Here is an 11,494-nt window from a genome sequence, read left to right as displayed (position 1 = left end):
GAAGGAAAGCAGGGGCTACACAGGAATATTGAGAAAGTGTTGTTGTTTTTTTTTTAATGAGGCTCATCAGCACACTTGAAGATAATTTCTCTCCAAAAAAAATTTCCTTTCTTGATTGACTTGGTGCTTATCATCTCATCAGACTATTCTCTCTTGAACCCTACAGGCTCAATATTAATTATTAATTAACTTGAAACTGGTTGATAAAGTCCTCTGTAAGTGATCCTAAGCTATGTATGCCATAATTCTAATAAGCTTAAGCTCCTTCAACATAGAGACTCTTTCTGCTCTTTTTTTATCAACCTTCTAGACCCCAACAATTGATAGAAAAGTATTCTCTGCATAATGGATGCTCAGTAAACTTTATGACTTTCCTATACCCACCACACACAGACTCCTATAGATGAGGCAACATGGTAATAAAATGGGAATCATTTGCTAAATATGAAATGATTGTGCAAAATAGTTGAGTGATAAGGAATATAGGCTTCAAAAATGCTAAAAGGGCGTGTGAAATCCTTCGTCCTGGCCACACAGTCTTATCTTCAGACATTTGAAAGGAACAAATTGCCAAGTCAAATTTTAAACCTGAACCCTTTCTGAATAGCTATTAATGAAACTAGCAAAGAAGGAAAGAAATAATATATTTAACCCATTTGGGAAATTAACTAGATTCCATGAGCTTTATGTCTTGTAAGAAATCCTTTTGGCCTGAAACTAGTTACTAAAAACTTGTTTTTGCTCTACTATCCATAATCTAGTAGGGCGATGAAATAGGTAAGCCACTAACGACATTTCAAGGCACATTTAGACATTGCGAAGAATAGCCTACCACTATGTTTATGGTCTCCACAATCTCACTTCTATCCATTCTTTAACCCACTGTGATCTGGCCTTTATTATGAACTAGTTTCACCTGACTAACCATTTTTAAAAGTTCCCATTACATATATTCTAGGGCTTAAGGAGAGAAAAAAAATACACCCATTTCCTGCACTCAAGGATTCCCTAATCTGTTTTTGGGGAGGAAGAAATTTCTTCTGTCCTTCTAACTGGACCAAGGATCAAATTGACATGGGCTAGATTAACAGGAGAAAATAAAATTTAGTTTTGTACATATGGAGAATCCACATAGACATGAAATTCCAAAGATGGGCAACATGAGGCTTATATGACATCCTAAGCTAAGGGAGAGGGGTAAGCATCTCAGATGCATGGGAGAGAAAGACCATTAGCAGGAAGGTGAGAGGAGGTATTTGGAAAACAAAAGTTGCCCTAATATGTAGGTAAGTTTCTTAGGTAAAGAAGAATATCCTGGTACATTTAGGCAGTTGAGGGGGAGGTAAAAGAGCTTTTCCTAAATCTTCTGGTTTTGATTGCTTGTGACTCAAAATAATCTTCATGCCAAAGTGGCCCATCTTGGGGTAGCCTGCCCTTGGCCCCTACAGTATTGAAGGATAAACACATGTGGAAAAAGTCAGACACCATAGTAAGTGCCATTAAAAAGAAATCAAGTTTGAGTTTTGGTAACACAAAAGAGAACAGGTGATCAGCTCTGTTTAAGGGTAGATCTTGGGGTCTCTGGAAACAGAACCTAAGACAGGGATTTATTGGAGGAGTACACTCAGGAGAAATCTGTACAGGAGTAAAGAAAGAAGAATAGGGCCAAGGAAGAACCAAGCAAGGATAATCTCAGGTAAAATCTGACCTTGGCTTGATACAAGACAGATTCTGGAGCATAAATCTCACTGTAGAGACAGGGCAAAGGGTCCAAACTTTTACGCCTCTGTCCTTGGCTTCCCCAGTTAGTCAAGGCCAATCTTTCTGAGAGGGTCACAGGTATATGCTGTTAGCTGCAGTACTCACAAACAGCTGGAGGTTTGGGTGTCCTGGCTGGTCAAGTTGATCTGGGCCAATCACCAACAGCATCTACTAAAAGAGGGTTAGAAGAACTATATGTTACATGTTATCATTTTGGTTAGTCCAATGTCTGAGCACCTTTCCTGTTGACAAAGCTCCACTTTCTGTTAAAAAGAAAACTACAGGCCAAGTCACCACACCAAGTCTTAAAACCTAATTTAACTACACTTTGAGCCTCCCTCAGAAATGTAGTCTTAATCAGTCAGAAATTTCCTGGTCAGTACCAATAAGGTAATCTGTCACGTGGGCCCTCTCCATCTCCCAAAGGAAGATAAGGTCATCGACCTACTAAGATCCTTTTCTTTTGTCACCCAAAATATTCCTTTTTTTCCTGTTTATGACTTCCTTGTCATTAAAAACCTTTCCCTTTCTGTAGCCCTTTGGAGCTCCCCTCTACTTGAAGATGGGGTGCTACCCAATTCATGAATCAATTCATAAGCCAATTAGATCTTCAAATTTACTCGGTTGAATTTTGTTTTTTTTTTTTTTAATACTATGATGCTTCCAATTTTCGGGGTAAAGTTCTACATCCTTCCCAATATGTTCTAGACATCCTTCTAACAAATGTCTTTTCTGTTTTTGTTAGGCAGAATCAGATTTTCTGATTTGCCACCAAGAACCCTGACAGGTTCAGAGATTAGGGAAATTATTAGGTCATAGATGATTACAGCCTAAAAAGATGGGGGCTGTTGGGTAGGAGAGGAATATGTGTTCAGACTAACAGCCAGAAATCTAGGGTGACTCTGAAATTTATTACCTGTAAGACTATGGGAAGGTCTGGCAAATCTAGGGAGAGTTTGGAGAAGGGACAGTGAGTTCATTGGGGGACTTGTTGAGTCTGAGTCTTCTGGGAACATCCATAGGGAGATGTTTCACATATAACTGTGCAAGTCTCGTAGTCAAGAAAAGAATCTGGGAGGAGAGATAGACTGAGAAAGAGAGACAGAGAGATAGAGATAACAATATTGTCCATGGATATGTCTGAACTCAAGGGGGAGTGTATATAAAATAAAAGTTGGAAAGGTCAATAGCAGAATCTAAAAGGGAGGGGAAGAGGAACAGAATCTTTCATCCCAAAATATGCCTCTTTGGTATACGGATTATTTTGTGCTAAAGACAGTCAAAACCCAGCAGATTCAGGAAAAGCTCTTTACCTCTTCCCCCTCCAACTCCATTGCCTGTCTGTACTAGGAAAAGAGCTATATTACTAGCTATACCTCTTAACCTAAGAAATTTATCTGCCTAACAGGGCGACCTTTGTTTTCCAAACATCTCCTTTGCCTTTCTGTGAATGGCCTTCCTCCTCTTTCTATTTCGAGACTCCTGACCTCCTTCTTTCTGATATTTAATATAAATCCCAATTATCTGGCTGCATTTTGAGCCTTGAATATTTGGAGGTCCCATTGGTATGAAATTAAATTTATTTTTCTCCTGTTAATCTGTCTTATGTCATTTTAATTGTTTGACCAGCCACTGAAACTAGAAGAGTAGAAGAAAAATTTCCCTCCCCAACAGTGGTTAGGTCTGTATATTTTTTTACAGATAGATCTTAAGTAAATTATGAAAAGAGAAGGCAAGGAAGGAAGGACTAGTCAACACTGCTAATTGTTACAGTGATTAAGCAAGACAAGTGCTGAAAAAAGACCAAAGGTGATATTAATTACAAAGTCAGTGATTACTTTTGAGAGAAGAGTTTTTATAGAGTTTCCTAAAAGAAAAACCTGTCCCTCCTCCTGTGTAAGGTAAATCTACCACTTCTCTTTTCCTCGTCTAGATCTTCTTTTATTAACTGTATCCCCTTACACTCCTGAATCTGTAACCTTTTCCTCTGTCTTGGCTCCTTTGCAGCAAATGAACAGAGCTGACGTACCCTTTCCTCCTTTGTCTACTTGAAAAACTCCAATTCATCTTTCAAGACTCAGTGTCACTTCCACAGTGAGTTTCCTTTCTCCCAGGTAAAATCTAGACTTCTTTCCTCTCCTGAACTCACATAGTGCTCTGTGTTTCCTCCTCTTTTAGATTTCACCCAAATAGATTGAAGGTATCTGCTTATGTATCTGTCTTTTCCAGCATACTTCTATGTGTTGTCACCTTATATTCTTAGTGCCAAGCATAGTGCAGGACACATCACCGAATTCAATATAATTTGTTGAAAGAATGGCTGTTTGGCCAAAAAATTCACAAGTAATATGGATGCTCCTTTCCTAGAATGTTTTAATTTAGGTTTATCTTATAATTTATAGATGTAAAATATATTTTATTCACTTCTCCATAAACTTTATAGAAGAATTCAACTTTTGGGAGGAAAGAAAATCATGCACAGAGAATTATCCCACAGGAAAAAAGAGTAAACCTCCTTGTTGCGTGTGGCATAGTTAATATCACATATAATAAGTTATAAGCCAAACACAACATTACAAAAACTAAATGCTGAAATACAGATAAAAGGGAAGGAGTCTGTTCCTCCTTAGGCAAGGCAGTAGTTTTGCATATTAATGAAATTTAAATGCCTCACAGTAAGAAAGATGATTGGAATAGATTGCAATAACTTAAAACTGAGTACACTTTAAGCAGTCTCTGTGATGAATATGTGATTGTGGAGAATCAGTCAAAAAGGCTAGTCAGGCATTGTTCCACTCCGATGCTCCCAGAAGCGGGATGACTGACGGCCCTCAATTAACAAAGGCTTATTGAGGGACTAGCAAAACTCAAGACACAGAAAGGCCCCAGGCTGACTTGCTGAAATACACAAAGATGTCAGTCTGGAAGGTGACAATTGCAATACTTGTAACACTGTAAAATATTGTATCTACCCAAAGCATTCTAGAATATTTATTGAAAGTGAGAGAAAATAAAAGGAAACAGAAAAGGACAAATGCATAGATGCATAGAGGCAGGTGAAAGGTTTAACATATCTGGCAGATTTGGATGAATCCAGGGCCTGTGGCAAGTTACTATCAGACATGGGCTGGTGAAGATTTTCTGTAAACGTTTTAGGCTTTGCAGGCCATATGGTCTTTGTTACAACTACTGACTGTATTGTTGTAGTGCAAATGCAGCCATTGACAATAGATAATTGAATGGGTGCAGCTCTGTTCTAATAAGACTTTGTAAAAACACATAGGGGCCAGATTTGGCTTATAGGCTGTAGTTTGCCAACCCACACTCTGAAACAAACCAGTTAATGATAGAAGAGCAGATTTGGGTAAAATTTTGTGTGCATGTATGTGTGCATGCACGCGTGTGGTCAATGATTATTGATTCAATAATTGATGTTAGCGTACATTTTTATTGTGCTTGGTCCACTACTTACTGGAGGGTGTGGCCCAGTAAGTTGTTTAAACCCATGCATCAGAATTACCTTCCAGCTCCCCAGGTGATTCCAAAATGAATGCCAAGAATGCTATTCAAAATTCAGTGTGCATATACATCATCTGGGGTCTTTAAAATGTAGATTCTTTTTTTTAGTTTTTACTTAAATTTCAGTTAGTGAACACACACTGTTGTATTAGGTTCAGGAGTACAATGTAGTGATTCAACACTTCCATATGGCACCCAGTGCTCATCACAACAAGTGCCCTCCTTAATCGCCATCACCTATTTAACCCATCTCACCAAAATTAGATTGTGATTCAGTAGGCCTGGGGTAGGGCTTAAGATTTTGAATTTCTAACAAGCTCTCAGATGACAGTGACGTGCTGGGCAGAGAACCACACTTTGGGTAGCAAGGTGTTTGCCCTGTTTTTCATGCCTGGGATGTCTAGGCCCTGCCCCAGAGACTGATACATTTGGCCTGGGATGTGGACTGGATGTTGAGAGTTCTAAACACTCTGCAGGCAGTTCTAATGTGCAGCAAAGTTTGAGTACCTATGTGCTAAAGTGATTTTTCAATTTTAGTTGTTGTGCTATTAGTAGCCCTTTTGCCCATTCTCCTTTTCCAGTCCACCCATTCCACTCCATTTCAGGTTCAAATATCCAGATGATGGTGGAATCAGGATTAGCACTTCATCCTTTCTTTCCCATCTCTGAAGAGTGGAATGTTAGTTAAGTTGGAAAGAGAAGGCTCAGGCAACCTGGGTTTGGGAAGAATACGCAAAAAATGTTGGAGGGGGCGATTTAAGGGGAAGGCTGATTGAAACAGCAACCCCCCCTCCAGGCTTGGGCCTGACTTTGGGGCCTGAAAACAGCAATCTAGCCTCCTGACTCCTGGCGGCACCTGACAGCCAAGCAGCTACCAAGGATTTTTCCTTCTCGGTATTCAGAATGACACAGTTGGTTGAAATGCAAGAGCGACCCCCAGTGGCAAAGTACAGATGTGGAATCTTCTCCCCAAAGGAACACCACCAAGAACTTAGAAGTGGATGAAGGTGGTGGTGATAAATGATGGCTTATGTGTACTCTGTGTGCCAGGCACTGTTGGAAACATTTAAACATATTCACTCATTTAATCTTCTCAGCAACAGATGGCGTTGATGCTTTTATTATCCCTCTTTTACATGGGAGGAAACGGAGGCACAGAAAAGTTAAATTACATGCCCAAATTCACCCAATTTAGTAAGTGGCTAGGCCGGGATGTGAACCCAGGCAGTGTGAGGTTAAGAAACCACTATACCAACTGCTTCTCCAAAACCGGAAAGTAGAAAAGATCCCCAATTTCCAGTTTTGAAAACTCATATATTGATACTCACTCTATGCTTCCTCATATCTAGAAGAGAACAGTTATATATGTACATATAAGTATATACATATGTATTTATGTGTATATATATGTATATGTACACACACACACCCCTGAGGCAATGTCAGGGGGAGCAGACAACTTCAAACCAAGCAGAGAAAGATCAAGTTTGACTAGCAAAAATAAAAGAGGTTAATAACATTTTCTGGAAACAAAACTGGAAGGGCCATAATCTTCATTTTTAAGATAATGTTAAAACACAATCATGGGAAAATGTGAAAGGATATTACTGATTAGCTAAACTTGTTCATTTTTTACTAAAACTTCACAGCAATCTGTTAGCTTTAAGGAGACTCAAGCTACCCATGTATCTTTGAATATCATATACAATGCATATACATTTTTAATTTTGATCTTTGTAAACTACACTAGTATAGAAGAAACAAAATGTTTTGAGTGTTTTTTTTCAAGACATGGACAACTTTAAGGTTTACATGAGCACAGATTTCATTTGGTCAAACAGAGTATACTGCGAGAGGGAAGAGTTTATAAAAGGGGAGAGCTTAGCAGCTTTTTCACTTCATTGGAAAATCTTTTTACTAAGAGATAATTTCTTTCTACCCATAGCCATGAAGACAAGATAATAGGCTAACTTCTCACTACATCTTGAAAGCAGAAACCAAAGGCCACTCTGAGGTTAGGAACAGGCTGATTTGGGGACACTTGGAATGGGCACAGATGGTCACAGTGTGGAATGAGGTAATGGTCAGGGTGGGACCAGCAGCCCTCTGGATGTTTGAACATCTCAACCCATCCTCTAATGGTAGCTGCACTGGGCATGGGGCTGGCTGTGCCACATTCTCTATGCTCTTGTTTCTGGTGAGCTTATCCGGTCCCATGACCTCAACACCATCTGTAGCTGATGTCACCTATGTGTGTATTTCCAAACCTGACATCCCACCTGAGCTCCAGATTCATTCTTCCGACCCCCTGCATGACAGTTCCACTTGCATATCTAATAGGCATCTCAGATTTCACGTGACATGCCTTCCCCACCCCTCATGTTCCCCAGAAAGCATCCTCAGATTAATAAATAGCATTACCATCAAGTCAGGTGTTCAAGTACAAATAGCAGAACCTAGATAATTTCTCCCATTTCTCATTTACCTCTGATCCATGAGCAAATCTTGTTGCGTCATCCAGATGCAACTAGAATTTGTCTCAGTCACCTTTTCTTCAGCTTCCTCTCCTGTTCAACCACCATTGTCTCTCATCTGACTGGTGACAATATCTCCTGACTGGCCTCCCAGCTTCAACTCTCCCTCACCCTCTGTATTCTTCAAAGCAGCCAGACTCACTGGCTTAACATTTAGGGGGATTTATTCTACTTCATATTCAATATCACAAATTTGACCTTAGCCTTGACCTGATATTGTTCAGCTCTTCTAATCAGGTAGTGTGGGGTTTTTTGGTACCTTATTACTCTGAGAGAAGAAAGTGTACAATTGAAGGAGAAAACTGTATTTGAATATTTTGTAAGGGCACTATGCGTGTCCAGCATGGTGGCCTAGGAGGTCCCTCCCATGTCTATGGGAAAGTGAGCCTAAAGGCTCAATTATATTATCATTGTCGCCCGGGGTGAGCTTGTCAAAAAAGATGCTCTGCCATACCTGCTTCTAAGACCCCCGTGTTCCCACCCAGAAGCTCAAACATTAATGTTTGCATATTTTATTTTATTTTTTTTTTGTTTGCGTATTTTAGTAAATAAAAAGTCTTCGTGTAATGTTGAAGATTCCCTTTAATCCCTGCCTTATCACATTCTTCAGTTCTTCGTTAGAGGAAACCACTATGATGAATTCTACACCATCTTTTTTTTTCTTATAATTTCCCATGCACACCCACCCACATTCACCAGGGCCCCACCTCACACCACCCAACCCCCATCTGCCTATAGTTTAGAATGGGAAGATTAATTTTGCATTTTCCGTGGTCCCATGGAATAACTTCTTCTTTCATCTGTGGAAATCCTGAGCTGTATGTGGATGAGGCATGGGTGGGTGGAGGGACTCCTGGATACCTGTTTTAAAACTTAAAAGGTTAGAGTTATGCACACTCGAATGAACCAGAGACCTTTATTTATTTAGGAACCAAATAACTTTATTGAAACCAAATAATTTCATTTATTTATGGCAAAACTGGAAGAAAAAAAACTGGAACGTTTGCAAGTGCAATACTGCAAAATGCATGCCCGGCATGGTGACCAGGGGAAGTCACCATGCACCCTGTGGCTATGGGAAGGCAGTCCCAACTCAGTGCTTGTCGCTGTTGCCCAGGGTGAGCTTGTCAAAGAGGTACTCTGCCAAGCCATCTTCCAGGGCCCCCATCTTGCGCAGGCTGGTGATGTAGCCCCCCAGCTCTTTGATGACCTTGACTTGCTCGTGCAGGTAGTTGGTCTCCAGGAAGCTGCACAGATGGGCGTCATTCTTGTCGGTGGCCAGCTGGTGCAGGTCGAGCAGGCTCTGGTTCACGGCCTTCCCCAGGTGAAAGGCGCACTCCATGGCCTTCAGGCCGCTCTCCCAGTTGTCGCGGTCAGGCTTCATGATGTTGTGGAGGCGGATGCGGCCCCCACGCTGGTTCTGCAGCTGCATCAGCTTCTCAACACGCTTCTTCTCCTCGTGGGACTGGCGCAGGAAGAACTTAGAGAAATTCTCCAGGGCCACGTCGGCGCGGTCGAAATAGAAGGCCATCGACAGGTACACGTAGGAGGCGTAGAGCTCCAGGTTGATCTGGCTGTTGATGGCGGCCTCGCACTGCGGGTGGTAGTTCTGGCGCACTTGAGAGAACGGCGCGGTGGCCATGGCTGGCGGCACTGGCACCAAGACGAGGTCGAAGGTGACTCCGAAGCGAGGACTCCGGATTGGGCAGCGGCAAGGCCCAAGGCGGCGGCGGCGGCCTCGAAAATTGCCCAGCTTGAATGGCGAGAGAAGCCAGAGGCACTCAGTGGCAGTGGAGACCTCTAGGCAGCGTCCGTTGGGCTCGGACGCGGCAGCAGCTCTGGGACAAGACCGGAACTGGGGTCCGTTACAGGAAACGGGGGCGAGTTTCCGGTTTGGGGGAAGGGGGATAAGGGGTGGGGCGGGGCCGCGCATGCTCTGTTCCAGGTTCAGTTGGAGCCTATGTGAGGCAGGGAGACCCTGCGCTGAGCACCTGGTGTTTAAGTTTTTAATTTTGCGATAATATGTCTATTTCCCAAATACTTAATTTTGTTCTCCAATTCCTTCTATTGCAGCATGTTCTTATTTTATAAACCCACTGTCTTGCAAAATTCTAAGAATATGAATTTGAACTTTTTTGGTAAATTTCTATTTCTTGTAAAATATAAATACATGTGTTTGTCATCATCTCTTTTACTTTCTTGAAATACTTCAAACTTTGCACATTCATATTTAGCAATAAATGACTTATTTTATTAGCCTAGGTCATTAGCATGGGTCTGATTTACAGTCATGATGTCCATTTCACTAACAAGTTTCTCCTATGAATAGGGAGGATGGAGGGTGTCAACCAGGGAGTGGTCTTCTCCTGTGGGAGTAGATGTCATGGAGCTTACAGGTAGGATAGATACTATCCCCAATGCCCAAGCATGGCATTTCTCTGACACCAAAAGGCTTGGGTAGATAGATCTTTCTTCTAGGTAGAAGTATTCTTTTGTTTTGTTTCATTTCTGTTTTGCAGGTCTTCAGTTGTCTAACGCCTATGCTAACTTGGTTTCCCTTTCTGTTCAAGTAACTCACTGTCATGGGAGTGTAGTTTAAAGAAGTCAAAGTGGTTCATTTGCCACTGTGGCTTTGTCCAATGCAAGGTTGGATGAAGGTCAGAGTGGGGGTAGGGGGGATGGGGGGAAGATCTGTTGTTCAGAGATCAGCTCTTTAATCTCATAGTCCACCCAGGACCTCTGCTGGTCCTTGATTCTGTTCTTGAGCCTTCTTTGAGTGTGCTTGACTTTCTACTGCAGGTATTTTAACTTCTCTGGTGTTATCAGTCTGAAAGCAACTCCTGCTTCTATCTTCCAAGCATTCTTCACGACCTCTGGTTCGCTGACTATATTCATTCTGGCTTGTGTATGTGTACATAATTGTCTTTGAGTTCAGTCCACTCCCATTATTCAATTACCACTCTTTACTTTTTAAAAATATGCTTATTTTTCAAATAATTAATGCATTCACATAGCTCAAAAAACACACAGTTCTACTCTCTGTAGGCAACTGGTGGGGTTTACTTGTTATAGTTCTGACTTGTTATAGTCAGGGAAAAAAGAAACGAAAAGAAGAAATAATGTTCATGTTTAGAAAAATCATAGAGACATAAAAGAAAGGAATCTTTAGAAGCTTATTCTTTAGAAGCATATTATTTTTGAGTGCACATGGAGCATTTACCAAGACAGACCATACTCTGGGCCATACAACAAGTCTCAATAAACTTAAGTGGATTCAAATCATGCAAGATATGTTCTCTGACCACAATAGAATTAAACTAGAAATCACGAAGGTATCTTAAAAAAATCCCCAAATATTTGAAAACTAAGACATATACTTCTGAACAGTCCATAACTGAAAGAGACCAGGAAGTATTCAAAATTATTTGGAACTCCATGTAAGTAAAGCACAGCATATCAACATTTTTGAGATGCAGCTAAAACCAATGCTTAGATGGGAATTTATAGCACTAGAGTAAAAGTCTCAAATAAATTATCTAACTTCCCACCTTAAAAATCCAAAAGAATGAAGAACAAGATAAGTCCAATTAGGCATAAGTAAGAAAGAGTTTGTCACAAGTCAGGAAATATTTTGTAGCCTGGAACAAAACCAAAATGTTGAGAACTTTGAATAAAGCAAG

At 40.9% G+C, this 11,494-nt stretch overlaps 1 protein-coding gene across 1 annotated transcript; it reads right to left on the bottom strand.

Annotated features, from left to right (window-relative positions):
- Positions 1–8,729: 8,729 nt before the first annotated feature.
- LOC125931603 (ferritin heavy chain-like) lies at positions 8,730–9,669 on the bottom strand. Its single transcript, XM_049643671.1, has one exon. It carries the CDS (start codon positions 9,454–9,456, stop codon positions 8,908–8,910), a length of 549 nt encoding a protein of 182 aa, XP_049499628.1. The 5' UTR covers positions 9,457–9,669; the 3' UTR covers positions 8,730–8,907.
- Positions 9,670–11,494: the final 1,825 nt, after the last annotated feature.

This window comes from Panthera uncia, chromosome X (assembly GCF_023721935.1).
Source record: "Panthera uncia isolate 11264 chromosome X, Puncia_PCG_1.0, whole genome shotgun sequence".
In the NCBI taxonomy this organism is placed as follows: domain Eukaryota; kingdom Metazoa; phylum Chordata; class Mammalia; order Carnivora; family Felidae; genus Panthera; species Panthera uncia.
Note: the sequence above shows the minus strand (reverse complement) of the source record. Positions and strands in the feature narration are given on the sequence as shown.

Coding starts and splice junctions, on each gene's coding strand:
- LOC125931603 (XM_049643671.1), bottom strand. CDS start 9,456: ATGGCCACCGCGCCGTTCTCTCAAGTGCGCCAGAACTACCACCCGCAG.